The sequence below is a fragment of the Pelophylax lessonae genome (genome assembly GCF_965119305.1).
Source record: "Pelophylax lessonae genome assembly, chromosome: 4".
Lineage (NCBI taxonomy): Eukaryota > Metazoa > Chordata > Amphibia > Anura > Ranidae > Pelophylax > Pelophylax lessonae.
In genome coordinates, this window is record NC_138771.1 from 190,582,202 (window position 1) to 190,600,356 (window position 18,155).

Below are 18,155 nucleotides of genomic sequence, written 5' to 3' on the forward strand. Positions count from 1 at the left end.
ATTCAAATGAATGCGCTGCCTTAATGAAATATTTAACATGTGGCATACTGCGGGTTGATGTGAATGCGCAAATGAAGCGCAACAGTATGAATGGGTTCTTAATTCTTTAAGAACCTTGTTTCTGTGTTTAATTTGTAATTATTTATGTTCCTGGAGGACATTATTTTTTTCTTTACACTCCGGCTCTGCTTTCTGCTTTGCACTGCTACGCAGTGGGAGTGCTTTACTGCTACTTCTCACAATGCAAATCATTTATTAACATTTAGTTGGTTAAGTTTGGGATCCCTTTAATGTTAGGCCTCATTCACATGGGGGTTCTGATCCGTACACTTGTGCGAAGGGCTGTTTTTATCTGCGAGGGATGCACAGATGTGCCATGCAGTCATGTGCAGGCAGTCGGTTCACATCAATGACAGGCAGGTTGCTACATGGACTGTGTTCTGATCTGTGCGTCAGTCCTACATGGATATACAGTCGGGGATGTGCCTGGAGATCTGTTCAGGTCCCTGCAGCCACCAACCTGTCACTGGTTTGAAAAAGCTGCCTGCATATGGCTGCCCGCAACACCTGTGCATCCTGTGTGGGTGAAAGCACCCTTCACCTGGGTGTACAGACTGGTATGCCCATCTGAATAAGGTCTATATTACACATATTTAATTTATCTGGTCATTTGTGTTTATTTTATTTGCTATCTAAGTATATTTAATTATTTTGTTTTGCAGTTTAGGAGTTCCACCTTCTAAACCTGAGAACTGTATTTCAAGAGAAATATTTCATTGTTGTACCGGAAAATAAGAACCAGCTGGATGTCAGAATGCAAGTTGTTACCCTTATCTTGTTACTTCTTTTTTGCGAAGCATCCGAATTTCGGAAAACAAGAAGAAACAACCGAGGAAACAATGACAAATCTCACAGCTCCAAGACACTTTCAGGCACTGTAAAACGCTATGCTCCAGGATCACCTTGTGATATATATACATATTCTAATGAAAAATATTTGGACTGTCAGGAGAGGAAGCTGACATCTGTCCCCCAGGACTGGCCAGAAGACCTAATTCACATACTGCTGGCCAGAAACCAGATTCGCATATTAAAGAACAATGCCTTTTCTAAGTTTGAGAATCTTAAGAGTCTTGATTTACAGCAAAATGAACTCAGAAAAATTGAGAGACAGGCCTTTTTTGGTTTGAAAAAACTATCAACTCTTTTATTACAACACAACCGCATTAAAACCTTGTCTGAAGAAGTGTTCATACATATGCCTCGGCTCACCTATCTGCGACTTTATGAAAATCCCTGGGACTGTAACTGTGAGCTGGAATCTCTGGTGACTCTGCTACAAATTCCTCGGAACAAGAACTTTGGAAATTATGCCATGTGTGAGTCACCAATTGAGTTAAAAAATCAGAAGCTAAAGGAGATCACATCCCAAGTCATTTGCCAAGAAGAAGATGGAAAACCTATACCATTAGAAGGGACTAAGCCTTCTAGATCATCTGTGGACTCAACACTCTGTTATACATATCTTTATCCAATAACAACACTGGACTGCAGAAGAAAAGGTCTGTATATATATATATTTACTTCGTACTTACTTTGTATTACTTTGTACTTACACTATACAGTATACTCACAGCCCTATATGAATGTAATACCTAATACACAGATAACTTAGAAAAATTTTGCCAAAAACACTCCAGAACCATATCAACAAAAAATATTTATACATATTGGGTGCAGCGCAGACAGCAGTATGTCTTGCCATATATGCAACCCTAATTCCAAAAAAGTTGAGATGCTGTATAAAGTCTACATAAAACAGAATGCAATGATTTGCCAATCTCATAAACACATAATGTATTCACAACAGTAAATAGAAAACATATCAAATGTTTACACTGAGAAAATGTTTCATTCTAAGAAAAAAAAAATTGAAATTGATGGCAGCAACATGTCTCAAAAAGATTGGGACAGGGCCATGTTTGTCTGAATGTATAAATTAAGAGTTAAAACATTTAGAAGCAGTATTCCTAACACTGCTAAATGTGACAGATTCAGCTCAGAGATGCTGGTTGTTAAGGAGCAAGCATTCACCGGTGCCCTAACAACCAATGATCCATCCTTACCTTGCTCTTTCAGCTGTTAGCTGGGAATTCCTGGCTGATAGGTGAATGTACAAAAAGGAGCTGGGACAGTGTTTAAAACAAAAGCAAAAAAAATACATGTGGGGGACCCCTCACAATTCATACCAGGTCCTTTTGGTCCATTGGGAACTTTAAGGGGGACCCAATGCGAAAAAAAACAAAAAAAAATGCAGCGTGGTCCCTCGAATTCCCTACAAGACCCTTAGCCAAGCGGGGGGGGGAGGGCTTGGGGGGGCAAGCCTGCTCTACCCCGAACTTTACCAGGCCACATACACTCAACATGGGAAAGGTACCTTGCCAGGGGGGTACACCCATGGCAAAGCGCCTTGTCCCCATGTTGATGAGAACAAGGGCCTCTTCCCCACAACCCTGGCCCAGTAGTTCCCAGTGAGTAAGGGGAACATAGTACCCATAATCATTCACAAAAAAAAATGTACCCTAGAAATAAAAAACACCCAAACGTTGGTCCTTTATCAAAAAAAAAAAAAAAAGTTATTGTCCCAGGATGTACATCCATCATTAATCACATCATCCAGCAATGCAGGTCCATGTTAATCATAATAATCGACAGTTGCCAACCTTTCCAAACGAAAAAAAAAAAAAAAACCCCTGCTGAGACATGTGAATGAGAATGACATCTCCTGAGTCCTACAGTAAACAAAAAAGCGAGGACATCCGGTTGTTAAAGGGGGCTTCCAGATTCTGCCTGGCATTGGGTGTCCCTTGAAAGTTACACCAGACCCGAAGGTCCTGGCCAATTTGTTTACATTCACCTGTCAGCTGGGAATCCCCAGAATAAACAAGGCAGGGATGAGTCACTGGTTGCCAGGACTGGTGGGTGCCAGCTCCCTAACAACTAGCATCTCTGAGCTGAAACTGTCACATTTAACAATGGTAGATAATATACCACTGCTAAATGTTTCACTTTCTGCTGCAGCCAGAGGTCCGGTCTGTGGTAAAATAAGGTGGAAAAAAAATGTGAATACCGCTAAATAAAAATGTAATACATGCATTATTTAATGTGAAAGATGGTGTCGCGCTAATCACAACATAAAAATATTGAAAAAGATTCAACTGACAGCATGAGTGCCATGTGCAATAAAAGTCCAAATGTATCCAAAGAGGTGCAAAGAGGAGGATCCACCACCAAACAGAGTCACTGAATACTCTTACCTGCTCCTTAGACCCAACAGGGTCACACAACGCCCAAAATGCTGATATATTTCACAACAGGTAGGATCCAATAACCTCATACAACTCCTGCTGCTGCGGACTGGAATGACCTCCAATAGACTTTTGCTCATAGGAACAGAATGGAGGGTCACTCACGGCTCTTTAATTACAGCCTCCCTGGAGGCTCCCCGGCATTGCCTTCCATATGCATGGTGCACAATCCTGCACGGGGAAGTTTGTGTGCAGGCACCGGCATGTCTGGGATTTTTCTTCTACTCTCGTCCCCTCTGGTTACAAGACTGAAGCGACAAGTACAGAGCGGATCACTATTTGCCAGGAAGGGAGCCGGATCCTCCCGCGCAGGCACTCTCCATTATTTAACGCATGTTGTTTAGTGAATTGCCTGCTCCTGACATAATACCGCATGAGTTTTTTAAAGCAAAAATTCAAGCAGTATTTTTTTCTTATTGAATTGAGCCCACTACCTTTTAATAACTGTTTATGCCTTTGAAATTCTCCATTCTAATTTTACCTTCTATTCCACGCTCACACTGGATGCCCCTGTACTTTGCTGGAATTCCCCAAGCATTTGGTTTGGATGAACCTCAGAACGGGGGTCAGCCATATGGAGGCCTCAACCAAAGTAAACAGAATACAATTTTTAAAAGATTGTAAATGCAAAGTATAATTACTTGCCCCTCGTACAATATTCAAACTCTAGGTTAATTTCTGCTTCACAGAATAATATCCTATGTATTGCTGAGCTGTCAGAGGGGGGGGGGGGGCAAAGAATGATCACACAGCATGTTGTCCAAAGGACTCATCATCCCCTTCCTTCAGATCACAGATGAAAGCTGGAGATACTACATAAATACACTTTTACAGCTGGAGGCAAAGCAAATTAACCACAACATATGGAACTCTGTATTAGAAAAAAATCTGCTTTAATAAAACAAGCAAATACTGAAGAAACCTCTGTGACTTATCTGTCTAGCTTGGATGATAATAAACAGTCACAGTGAACTTTTTTTCTATAGAGCGGCCTTTCTCAACCTTTTTACCATGGCAGAACTCTTGAAATAACTTTCTAGTCTTCCTGCTTATAATTACTTTATCTACAGTTCACAGTACTTAAGTGTGATGGTCACTTAAATGATTTCTTCTTACATTTGTGGTTATTGTTCAAGGAATCCCTAGCAAACTCAGGAGTATCCATAGGGTTCTATGGAACCTTGGTTGGCAAACACTGATATAGAGGAAAGGGAATTATCTTTCCACTAATGCAAAGATTTTGCAGAAATGTTGCAAAATCCACAAAAGCTATAATAAACTCTGCTGTCTGCTAAATATCACAGTAAAATCAGATAAAAGAAATAAATGTTTATTGTGTTCTTTAAAAAAAGGTGAGGGGAGTGAGCTAAGGCTGATACTCTGCTCAAAAAAATTAAAGGAACACTTTGAAAACACATCAGATCTCAATGGGGAAAAATATCCTGCTGGCTATCTATACTGATATGGACTGGGTAATGTGTTAGGAATGAAAGGATGCCACATTGTTTGATGGAAATTAAAATTATCAACCTAAAGAGGGCTGAATTTAAAGACACCCCAAAAATCAAAGTGAAAAAATGATGCAGCAGGATAGTCCATTTTGCTGAAATTTCATTGCAGCAACTCAAAATGGTACTCAGTACTTTGTATGGCCACCACGTGTCTGTATGCATGCCTGACAACATTGGGGCATGAGAAGACGGATGGTGTCCTTGGGTATTTCCTCCCAGATCTGGAGCAGGGCATCACTGAGCTCCTGAACAGACTGAGGTGTAACCTGGCAGCATCGGATGGACCGAAAAATATATTGTCCCAGAGGTGTTGTATTGGATTTAAGTCAGACGAGCGTGGGGGCCATTCAATGGTATCAATTCCTTCATCATCCAGGAACTGTCTGTGTACTCTTGCCACATGAGGCCGGGCATTGTCGTGCCCCAGGAGGAACCCAGAACCCACTGCACCAGCGTAGGGTCTGACAATGGGTCCAAGGATTTTATCCCAATACCTAATGGCAGTCAGGGTGCCATTGTCTAGCCTGTAGAGGTCTGTGCATCCCTTCATAGATATGCCTCCCCAGACCATCACTTACCCACCACCAAATCGGTCAGGCTGATTGATGTTACAAGCAACATAACATTGTCTGCGGCTTCTCCAGACCCTTTCACGCTTGCTACATGTGCTTGGGGTGAACCTGCTCTCATCTGTGAAAAACACAGGGCACCAGTGGCGGACCTGCCAATTCTGGTGTTCAATGGCAAATGCCAATCGAGCTCCATGGTGCTGGGCATTCTGCTTTTATTTACAATTTGTACAGTGTCCCAACTTTTTTGGAATCGGGTTTGTAGTTCACCTGTTGTTAATTTTATTAACACCAAAGCAGCTGCAACTACTGATTAACTACTTACAGACCGCCTACCGTGTATTTACACCAGTACTTTGACCTTAAATACCAGGGTTATGACAGCAGATAGCTGCCATAACCCCAGGAATTTTTTTAAACAGCGGGCGGTCCGCTTTAACATATGGGTGGTCCCAGCGGCGGATCTGCAGGATCAACTTTAGAGGCGGTGAGGTGACCCCCCCCCCCCCGCCTTTTCCTGGTCATTGTCCCCGTTTACCGCAGGCGTCGGTAGCAGGGAAAATGATCCGGTCCGCTCTCTCCACTTAGGCAGGAAGTCGAGTGAGGGTAATGTGCCTATTTTTTTTTCATCATGAAAAAAAATTACTTTTTTTTCGTTTTGAGTGTAGATGTGAGATCCAGATTTAAAAGGGCAGTGTAAAAATAAAAAATAAAAGATAAAATAAATAGGAAAAAAATAAACAAAATTAAATCGCCCTGTCCCCGTTGGCTCTCGCGCAGAAGCAAACACATACCCAAGTCGCGCCCACATATGTAAACGGTGTTCAAACCATACATGTGAGGTATTGCCACGATAGAGTGAGAGCAAAAATTAAAACCCTAGATCTCCTCTGTAACTTTAAACTGGTAACCTGTAGAAATTTTTAAATTGTCACCTATGGGGATTTTTAAGTACCAATGTTTGTCGCCATTCCACGAGCGTGCACAATTTTGAAGCATGACATGTTGGGTATCTATTTACTTGGCGTAACATTATCTTTCACATTATAAAAAAAAAATGGGCTAACTTTACTGTTTGCTTATTTTTTAATCTAAAAAGTGTATTTTTTCTAAAGAAATTGCGTTTGTAAGACCAATGTATGTGGGTAGGTGGTCCCTGCGCTATCGGAGGTATTTTGTGTCCCTTCTTACTGCTGCACCACTATACTGGTACCAGAATCCAGTTAGTAAAAATAAAAATGTGGGGGTTTGTGGCGCGCTTCAGAAGTGGAGCTCATTTAAATAAATAAATAATTAAATTAATTAAATGGTGTGTGCTAAAATTTCCAATTCCTTATCCTCGTGATTTGTACATGATAATAAGACTTCAATTAAACAACATATAATTAATTCAATAAATGAAGAAAGTGTTGATACCAGTATTCCAAACTATAAAGTGCTGAGTGCTTACAAACTTCAAAATATTTCAATAAATCTCTATAAAATTCATAAGTAAATAAATAAATAAAGTGCAAATTCCAGTGTCCGTTTTTTCCTTTCACCACTAATAAACAAAATCCAACTGTGTCTCTTCAACTTGTCACAAAGTGCTTCTTTGCAAAGTAAAGTGCAGTGACTTGTTCCCCCACCAGGTGTCACCTCTAGGTGTTCTAGACTCTCACCTTAATGAAGTGTATCAGTCGCCTGAATGTGTATATTTCTCCCCCGATTGGATAGTGGTTGGCCTGGGTTGACTGTCTGCAGAGTCCTATTCGTGGTCCCCGGGAGTCCCTGAGGAAGTCACGTGATGTGACGTAACGCGTAGGAGGAGCTGCCAGAATAACCGGAAGTGACGTTACGGACCGGAGCCGAGTACTCCCAACGCTACCTACGACTTAGTATATGCCCATAACAAGCCGGGAAATTGTAAGTGTAATGATCTTATATATGAATAAAGAAGTTTTTAAATACTACACCATGATGGCCCTTTATGCTTAATACGCCCTGAGATCGCGCTAGGAGATTAGGAGACCCGAGGATAAAAAGCACCCTGATACGAATCTGGAGAGGGCCCCGGGGACCACGAGTAGGACTCTGCAGACAGTCAACCCAGGCCAACCACTATCCAATCGGGGGAGAAATATACACATTCAGGCGACTGATACACTTCATTAAGGTGAGAGCCTAGAACACCTAGAGGTGACACCTGGTGGAGGAACAAGTCACTGCACTTTACTTTGCACAGAAGCACTTTGTGACAAGTTGAAGAGACACAGTTGGATTTTGTTTATTAGTGGTGAAAGGAAAAAACGGACAATCACTGGAATTTGCACTTTATTTATTTATTTACTTATGAATTTTATAGAGATTTATTGAAATATTTTGAAGTTTGTAAGCACTCAGCACTTTATAGTTTGGAATACTGGTATCAACACTTTCTTCATTTATTGAATTAATTATATGTCGTTTAATTGAAGTCTTATTATCATGTACAAATCACGAGGATAAGGAATTCGGCAATACTCGCGGACTTCCGGACGCTGACGAGCGCGACGGAGGCCCGGTAGGCTCCTTAATGCGTCCGATGCTGCCTTGTATATACATCTATTCACGCTGTTTTAACTATTTGTTTTGTAAGTGCATTTGTGGAGGGGGGGCTGGGTATCAATAAACTGTTTTTTTGGCGATACTGCTCTATGTGCCCCTTTACTTTCTTCCCATGCACTATGCTTGAGCGCAACATACATAGGTGAACAGTCGTATATATCTCTATACAAGTGGATCTATGAGAGATTACTGCCCGAATGAACTAGGGACTCTGAGTCATTTTGGGCTGTTTTCTTGCCAGCATCTGGTAAGTGCATTTCCCTGGGGAGAGGTTCACGTGGTGAGGTGAAGGGATTGAGGCATTTCTTTCTGACTCCAGCACTGGTGACTGATCATGCTGTGGACCCCATAGAGACTCTGTTTGAACATTCCCTATGAACATTCATTGGACTTATATTTCATGACAGATTATATCATGTGTTTAGCGCTGCTTGTGTATATTATTCTTGATATTGATTGAGGTGATATGCATCTATGTTTTATGCTATATGCTTTTAGGCAGCAGCTTTTTCTATATATTTTGTTTTATTTGTATACTGCACATTAGGAGTGCTTAAGCGCTGGGTGGTAGGGAGCGGTGATTCATCACTGTTGTCTCAGTCCATATTTTTATGTTAATACAGTGGCTTCATCTTACTTCATCAACTGAAACATTTCCAGGAGATTGCTTTTTTAAATTAATTAACTGAACAGTCATACCAAATTGTCCATAGTCACTACAAATTAAAATGCTAAAAAGGTGATAAAAAGATGATAATTTAAAGCTCAGTAATATGAATTGCTAATCCACGTCCATATTTATCAGTCACAGACCCAGTTTTTACAAGAGAAAATCAATCATTTGCATTCTGAGAAAACTCTGAAAGGACTTTTTCTTATAGCCGAATGACATACTGTACAAAGGTAACAGCTGTATCAAAGCAAAAATATTAAAACCACAAGCAATGATGTTTTTCATTCTTTCAGAGTTGCAACAAGTCCCAGATGACATTTCTTCAGACATCATAAAACTAGATCTTTCCAGCAATAACATCAAACGACTACTATCAAAAGAGTTTGCTGATGTTCCAAATCTGGAGATATTAAACCTAAGCAATAATGGAATGGAATCCATAGATCCAGGTAAAAATATCTGTAATGAACCTAAATCATTGTTGTGGGATGAAGCAAAACTCAAAAATGATGCAATCAACTCATACACAAGAAAGTTGTATTTGTCACACTTCAGATTTAGACTAAGGCTACACTGGTAATAAACTCTCTTTGATACTGAGAAATTTCAAGAGACATTTAGGTAAGGTATTATACTCACCTTTCCAGCACTTCCCCACTGCTGCTTCCTCCAATGCAGCCACTACTAAAACCCCCAGTGCCAGCTGCTGCCAGAGAGTAGGAGGAGCAGTGACACTACTTCCTCGGTCATGTCATAGTGTTCAGGCCTAGACCCAAGCACAGTCACATGGGAGAAGGTCACATGCTTCTCGATACTTAGAAGTACAGGAAATCTTTGCAACTGAAGCAGCAGTTGGCATAATGGGCGAGAACTGGCAAGCTGAGTATCAGTGGGTTATGGGAGCCACCTTGCGCAAACACTTTTCCCTGTATGCGCAAGGTGACAGTGTCTCTTTCACTGCTTCTCAGCAGTCAGTTCCCCTAAAATAAATGTGATACTAATGAGATGATGTTCAACAAGTAGTTAAATCTCTCAGCATCAAATAGCTTTTATCATCAGTGCAGCCCTAGCCTTAGGCCTTAGTGTATCCTCCATCTCACCATTAGGTGCAGGTAGGTTCTCCCCAAAGTGAAGACTCTGGAAATGCCTGACATTCAGTAAAGCACCAGATGGTGTGACTGGGTTTGCAGGTCAGCTCCCAGACTGCAGCCTTAAAGTTTAACAAAAGTCAAAACTTTTTTCAGTTTTGGATAAAGTGGAGAGGGATTAGAACTCTTATCCGTTTTGACTGATAAGTTTTGTGATAGGGAGATTGCCCCTATCTATTTGTCCTGTTTACCATTATCATTGAAAGTGAAAGTATAAGAAAATCCCAAATTTTGGTTATCCCCAAAAAAGTAATAGAGGGGTTATCTTCCAATGGGAACTCTAGTTCTGGTGACCTGGCGGTCCCCTAGAAATTCCCTTAATTTGCAGGGAATTCCTTTCACTTCCTGTTTGGCTATGGAACAGCAAGCAAAGGAAAATCTCTGCAATGTGACACAGATGGAGAAAAAAAAATAGACAGGGATTATAACCCTCCCTTGCTCTATCCAAAATGAAAAAAAAAAAAGCTTAGCCCATAGTTCTACTTTAATGATTTCTTCACTGGCCACAGCTTAGAGGCAGCACCAGGTTGAGGATTAAATCAACAGCCAAAGTAATAGTCAAGTTTAAGCCAGGTCTACCACCTTGTTTGTAGAATGTAACATGTCAAATGTAACATTCGATGATGGATTGTAATTTATAATAATACTGCTATGTGCTTATATTTTGGCAGATGCATTTTCTGGCCTCATGAATCTCCAAGAATTGGATCTATCAGAAAATAACCTTTCTAACTTCCAGTATGGAGTCCTGGAAGATCTGTATTTTTTGAAAAAGCTGTGGCTTAGAGACAACCCCTGGAAGTGTGACTACCATATTCATTACTTGTTCTATTGGTTAAGGCATCACTACAATGTTAACTACAATGGTTTGGAATGCAAGGCCCCAGAAGAGTACAAAGGATGGTTTGTTGGGAAGTATGTCAAGAGTTATTATGAAGAATGCCCTAATAATAGATTTCAAGTAAATATTGGAGTTGATGATGAGGAACGGGAACAAATTGAAGGTGCTAAAAAGAACTCAAAACAAATTGATTCTTCAGCAAAACGGGGTGTCCTACTAACAGTGCTTAGTTAAATCACTGGCTACATTTATGTTAAGAACCATTCCTCTTGTTTTTTGTTTTTTTTAACAAAATGATTTTTATACATTGTCATTAAAATATTGGAGATATTTTTCTTCATAGAGAGTCCAGTGTTGTACAGAATTCCTTTTTTTAGCATCTGATATAGATTTATAGATTTACACACATTTGAACTGTCTGGACTTAGCCGAAAACAAGGCAAACTCAAAAATAGAAATTGCCCAAAAAAGGGCATGGTTGGATGAAACTGGATGATTCTTCTTAAATCGTTTTCATATAACATTTCGATTTGAATTGAAAAAACAGGGGTTCATTTATAAAGATGTTGAAGACTGGACCAGGTTTGCAACATCTTGCTTCAATCTACAACGATCTACAGGCTGGCAAATGAAGAGTGTGATTGAGTGCTGAAAACAAAAATGGCAGGCTGGAAAAAAATGCCAACATTATACAAAGGAAAAAAGAGATGAATGTATCACAAGCTTAATTAGCACACTGCAGTTAGTGTTAAACTAATATTGCAAAAAAATAATAAATTAGCTGAATTGTAACAAAATATGTCGGGAACAGTAAAAAATATAGTGGAATCTTAGTGCTGAACCAATGGAAGAAAATGTTGAACTAGTTTTCAAGCTTTTATTAATAGATCAAACAGTGAAATTGAAAAAAAAATGTATTGAAAAACAGTGAATTCTCCTTTTCAATTCTTCATAAAAAGAAAATAATTAGATATGCTATCAAAAAAAAAAAAAATGAAATATTATGGAACTGGGCTTATGTTTCTTATATGATGAAGCAAGTACCCAAAAATATTTTAAATGAAAACTGATTAGTGTATTATATCTAAAACAGAATACCTAAATGTATAACTCTCATTCCTGTCTTAGACCCCGTTCACACTGGGGCGACCTGTTTGCTAGACAGGTCGCCGTAGGTCGCCTGCCATAGAGAAGCTGTGGACCCGTTCTAATAGGAGCGACACAAGTCGCTCCGACTTAGAAAAAGGGTCCGGAGCTTCTTTGGGGCGACCCGGAGCGACCTGCATTGACTTCAATGTTATGAAGTCCGTGCCGGCCGCTCCGAGGTTGCGGTGCGAGCTGCGCACCGCGACCTGTGAGGTCGCCCCGGCAAGTAGCGTCGCCCCAGTGTGAACGGGGTCTCAGACTCAGGGGTTTGGTTTTTGGTGTAGTTATAAATAGTAAATACAACTTCTGTGTGATGTAAGTACATACAACAAAATGCCCAGTGTACTGCAGAGGTTGCAACCAGATTGTGTGCAAAGTGTAACACATGTCCAGAAGTATTTTGCAATAATCATATGGATATGATATTGCTAACAATTTTAAATACAGAGAAGGTTATTCTAAGAGTATAGTGATTTTTTTCTCTTTGTATCCATAACAATATTTAAAATTAGCCATTGATTTACATTATAAGCTATGTAGTGTTTGCTTATGTTAGAGCTAGACTCAGTTTGTAACTAGGGATGGGCAAATTTTCCAGAGTTTGGCAAATCCTGCTCAAAATTTGTTGAATTCAAATCTATGAAGTCCATAGGGGGAAAATCCTGTTAAATCTTGTCCATTTTTATCAAGTGTCCTGCCTTCAGCAGTCCTGCCATCTGCAGGATACTTTTAATAAGGAAGAATTGGCTGAAATGTACTAGAGACAAAAAGTATAGGCAAGTGTATTCCTACAAAAGTTATGAGACAGCAGTTTATATATCAGTAGAAAAAACAAATGGCCAGAAGCAGGAAAAATCTAATGAGTAAGGCTAGGCCAGTAAAAGGACAGGTTTTAATTAGTGATAATAGGCCTAACTGGTATATACCTAACTTTTATATTATCTATAGTGATACGGGGGGGGGTGAACATGAGTGATGTAACGTGAAGTTGTTAGGGTGCACACTGTTTTTACACTTTTTTTTTTTTCAAATGATGCAGCAGTGCGCTGCAAACAAAATGCAGCTCCAACTACAGGTGGTCAATAGCAAGTAAATGCTCCACTTTAGGTACCCCAAACTTTTAAGGAAAGCTTTGCTGTGGACAGGACAGAAACTTTTATAGTGAGGATGCTGGCTTAAAGCGGATTTCCAGTCATTTTTAGTTTATTAAAAGTCAGCAGCTACAAAATCCCACCATCCAGCGGTGCACTCAACCCAGCCATGTTCTCCTCGTGTCCTCCCTCAGCAGCGCCGGCATCTCTATTATGGGCACCCGGCTGTGACAGCTTGCGGCTTCACAGCCGGGTGCCCACTGCGCATTGCACGAGTGGCGCTGAACTCTGTGACTGGTCCCGAAGTCTTCTAGGACCTGTCATGTGTCCCAGAAGACTTTGGGAGGGAGGGGGGAAGGAGAACTTCAGCTTACGATCGATTAAGGCTACCAGAACAGAAGTAGGAGCGGTACCTGTCAAAATCTGGTCGCTACTCCCCCCTTCCTCCCCAAAAGCTCAGTTTCACAAACAGGAGCCGGGGGGGGGGAGGCATTAAAGCGGAAGTTCCACTTTTGGGTGGAACCCCGCTTTAAGCAGGCTTATTGGCCTTTTTAAGTCTACTGGCAATAGTTCAAAAGCCATGCAGTGCATTATGGTTTAAAAAAAATCTCCCAAGTGAATATGCACACAAATTTGCTTTGATCCTATGGTAATAAGGAACCCTAATATCATTCCTATTTGTAACTAGATCAACAAATCCAAAAACAAATCTACCTGAGCCAAAAGTGGAAGAAGAGTTGGGCTGTACATGTGGAAGTAGGGTTGGCCCTTCATGTCTGTACAAATAATATATTTTGTGCTGGTGTCCTTGAATAGTGATTATTCTCCCTTAGACCTCTATCAATGCAGGACCCAGAGTCTGTGACAGATGCTCGTATTATAAAGCTATCTACTCCCTGATTATACCTGTTATCTTCCAGCATCTACATCATTTGCATCTCTGAGAAGTTACAGGACCTAATGCAGAGAGTTGCAAAGGAAGCATATATTAGCAGGATGCAACATTGTGAAATGTGTGGAGCTTATTCGTTTAATAAAGCTCAATGATAAGGGTCTTTTTTATGATGGCACAGTATTTTATTTAGGCAAGTTCATATCATTTTCATAGAACAGCAGTTATCATGTTTACCTCATAAAGCACTTCATTGTTAACAATTCATTCCATACACCCCCTTTTTTAATACATACAGTATATTGAAAAGGTGTGTTATAATAAACCATGTTCTTTAAGACAACACCCATCTATTACTACATCCTCCAATCATGGCAGCACACTTTGGGATGTATTTTTAAAAAATTTGCAGAGCTATTTGTATTGCAAATCTGTATGTACATTAGTTCTGTGCAAAATCAATGCAGCTGAGGATCAGAAAAAAATAAATCCTTTTTACTATATTCATCTTTTCTATCTAGTGGTCATAATGCAGTATATTCATGATGCATGCTATTCTAATGAATGAATGAATATCATCTGAGCTGGGGAGAAAATAGCATAGTAAAAATCGATTTTGCCAGCATTCACACAGAACTAATGTATATGCAGTTTTGCAGGATCAATAGCTCTGCAACTTTTTTTTATAAATACACTCCTTTGTGTATTGACCTTTTTTTTTACAGGAATCTGTCTTTACAATGAAAGGGCAATTTGGTTGTATTTGCCTCCCAGGCCAAAACTTCTCAATCCACTGCTGAGTTAAAGAAATCCATTATATAATGTATTTCCATCAACATTTACAGTTTTTTTTTTATTCAGGGAACAAACCCTTTCCTGCACTGGATAAACCAATCAAGACTGTAAGAAGAGTTAGGGCTCATTTACACTTGTGGTTGGGGGTGGTAAAATTGTGTGGATAAACTTCACTTTTAATAACCTCCCACCCACTGCTTTCTCACCACCCACTGCTACCCCTTAAGATGCAGAGCCAGCGGAGGGGTGGTGTCCATTTGCAGTGACCATGATGCTTTGTATCGTGGTGCAGCAGAAATGATTCCCACTGTCTCATTTGGCCAGCAGTACCGCCAAACGTAATTCCCTTACAAGGGTTTAGGAGTTAATATATGTGGTGCGGAGACAATATCACGCTTCCCCACCACCTGTCAAATGCCCCCCGAAAAGCAATCTGAATGATCTTCAAAGGGCAACGATGGTGTAACAGTAGCTCTATGTATTTAGCAGTCAATACATGAATAGTAGCATCATAAAGTTTATTGGAAAAACGTGCCTGTCTATAGCCAATATAACTGTCGGCAGCAAAAGATGGGCCGATGTCTCCCCAGGAACAGTGGGTAAAGAGATCTCTACCTGTCCTCTATTGTGCCAGGACCGACCACTGTTTCTTCCTGAATAAACCTGATGGACACAGGTGCTGCAGTCAGCACTTTTTTTCTATCTGCTCACATTGAGAGGGAAGAATCGGTTTTATTGCACAAACATTTTACATGTGCAAAAATCTCCATAAGCAACATAGAGCATTTTCAACAGACAGAAATACTCCTTATCACTCCTTACCCCTTAATGCTCCAGTCCTTACCCATGCATTATATTGGGCATTGGATTGGGGCAGATCGCTTCTCGGCCTTTTGGCTAAGATCAAGTGTAGTATCTGTTCTTATCAGTTGGTATGGACCCTGATGGTTAGTATCGGCAGGGGCTGAAATGAACCGGGGCGCTCCAGACGTCACTGGGGGACCGGGAAGTAGGCACTGTCAGAGAAAGCCGGATGGGTCCGTTGCCTTCTGATTTGAATGGGTCCGCCCCTACCAGTTTGAAGGGAGCGAGAAAACTGGATCTGCGGCCAGTTAGTACTGCTCCTGGATGTGATTGGTAAGGAACGGCGGTGGCGGTGGGGGAGCCTTTCCTCCTGGGTTGAGTCTGGCCTTGCAAAAGGCTTGTCCCCAGTCGAAGGCAGGTTCTCCCTAAGCTGTCCAAAGTTCTGATGCCTCCTGGTAGGATAGGGCTACGCTTGGTCTGGCCTTTGGGCCGGGGTAGAAAAAGCCCGTAGTGTATGTGCCCCTGGGGTGGCAGCCCAGGGGTGCCTTAATTCTCACTGGTGAGGGGCAGCTCGCCTTGAGTTTTTCGGCACCATGGTCACTGCACCTACGCACACTTTTTTAAGCACCTGCCTCTTGGGCAAGGCCTTTTGGCTTCGACCAGAGGAATTTTTATTCCGGCCGGAAGGCCTGCCTTTGTATTTTCACAAGGGCACTAATTCACCTCTCCACTTCCCCTCCCCCACCTTTTTGTTTGTGTGTGCCTTTTCTTTGTGGTTTGTCACTTTTCTATCACCTTTTTTCACTTTGCACGACTTGTAGGGTGTGGGTCCTCGGGCCCTACCTTGAGTCTTGGGAGGGGGTGGATATGGCCTTTTGGCTTGGTCCGCCCTCTCTCATGGGGTCTCCCTTCGGGGGAGCCCCACTTAGTACTCGGTGGGGGCTGTTTCGGCAGTCCCCCTGAAGAACGGGGTCAGTCTGGTTTCGGCCAGACAGACCATGAGTACCTCAAATCCCTGTCAGGAGTCTTGCGCCCCGGGGGATCGAGGTTCGGGTCCTACCTCTTCGGAGGGAAGACCACTTTGTTCGCACACCCTGTGCACTTTTTGTGTTCCTCACGTTTGTGTGTGTGCACTTTTTTATGCACCGGGTGAAGTCTTTTGAGTGTGTTTCACACGCTACGGGCTTTAAAAAAAAAAAAAAAAAATTGGATTGGGGCAGATCGCTTCTCGGCCTTTTGGCTAAGATCAAGTGTAGTATCTGTTCTTATCAGTTGGTATGGACCCTGAGGGTTAGTATCGGCAGGGGCTGAAATGAACCGGGGCGCTCCAGACGTCACTGGGGGACCGGGAAGTAGGCACTGTCAGAGAAAGCCGGATGGGTCCGTTGCCTTCTGATTTGAATGGGTCCGCCCCTACCAGTTTGAAGGGAGCAAGAGGGCTGGTTCGTCGTGGAGGCCGGTCTGTATTGCTCCTGGATGTAATTGGTGAGGAATTAGGATGGCGGTGGGAGGGCCTTTCCTCCTGGGTTGAATCTGGCCTTGCAAAAGGCTTGTCCCCAGTTGAAGGCAGGCTCACCCTAAGCTGTCCACGTTCCAAACCTCCTGGTAGGTAAGGGCTACACTGGGTCTGGCTATTGGGCCGGGGTAGAAAAAAGCCCGTAGTGTATGTGCCCCTGGGGTGGCAGCCCAGGGGTGCCTTAATTCTCACTGGTGAGGGGCAGCTCGCCTTGAGTTTTTCGGCACCATGGTCACTGCACCTACACACTTTTTTTAAGCACCTGCCTCTTGGGCAAGGCCTTTTGGCTTCGACCAGAGGAATTTTTATTCCGGCCGGAAGGCCTGCCTTTGTTTTTCACTTAGGCACTAATTCACTCCTCCACCTCCCCTTCCCCACTTTTTTGTTTGTGTGTATTTTTCTTTGTGGTGTGTCACTTCACTATCACTCTTCTCTTCCTGCACGACGAGTACGGTGTGGGTCTCTGGGCCTACCTTGAAAGTCTTGGGAGGGGGTGGACATGGCCTTTTGGCTTAGTTCGCCCTCTCTCATGGGGGTCTCCCTTCGGGGGAGCCCCACCCAGTACTTGGGGTGGGCTGTTTCGGCAGTCCCCCTGGAGAACGGGGTTTGCCAGGTCTCGGCCAGGCAAACCATAGGAAGTACCTCAGTCCCTGTCAGGAGTCTTGCGCCCCGGGGGATCAAGGTATAGGTCCAACCTCTTCGGAGGCCAGACCATTTTCGTACACCCTGTGCAGTTTTTGTGTGTTCACGTTTGCGTGTGTGCACTTTTTTATGCACCGGGTGCTAAGTCTTTTTTGAGTGTGATTTCACACGCTTCGGGCTTTAAAAAAAAAAAAAAATTGGATTGGGGCAGAAACAAGTCCTGTATAGCCAATCTTAGGTGAGTATGCAGGTAATTTGGAAATGCAGTTTCCTTCAGGAGTAGGAATGAGCTGGGTTTAGTCTAAACTTGTTCCAAACCCAGGTTGGCAGAACCTATGGGAAGCTGTCACATGTTTTGAGTCTCCAATAGCCCAATCAGCTGTTGACGGGGAATTCCCCACTTTGCAGCTGCAAGAATACAAAGAGGTAGGGATGCTCATGATGTTAATGACCTAACATGGTCACATGGCCATATTAGACCAATTACATTGACCAAATATAGCTATGTGGCCATATTAGGTCAATTACATAAGCACATCCCGGCCCCTTTGTGTATGCACAGCTGCTGACTGG

General features: G+C 42.1%; 2 protein-coding genes across 2 annotated transcripts in view; one reads left to right on the forward strand and one right to left on the reverse strand.

The window, feature by feature from the left end:
* The window catches only part of LRRC17 (leucine rich repeat containing 17), a 46,011-nt gene extending 34,950 nt beyond the window's left edge, over positions 1–11,061 (forward strand). Inside the window, exons 2-4 of the mRNA XM_082255160.1 lie at positions 723–1,562; positions 9,001–9,156; positions 10,527–11,061. Of these exons, the coding sequence (XP_082111286.1) occupies positions 815–1,562; positions 9,001–9,156; positions 10,527–10,930 (1,308 nt within the window). The 5' untranslated portion in view covers positions 723–814 and the 3' untranslated portion in view covers positions 10,931–11,061. The remainder of the gene's footprint in view (positions 1–722; positions 1,563–9,000; positions 9,157–10,526) is intronic.
* Positions 1–18,155, reverse strand: part of FBXL13 (F-box and leucine rich repeat protein 13) — a 307,351-nt gene that overhangs the window by 206,702 nt on the left and 82,494 nt on the right. The gene's annotated exons all lie outside the window — the stretch shown is intronic.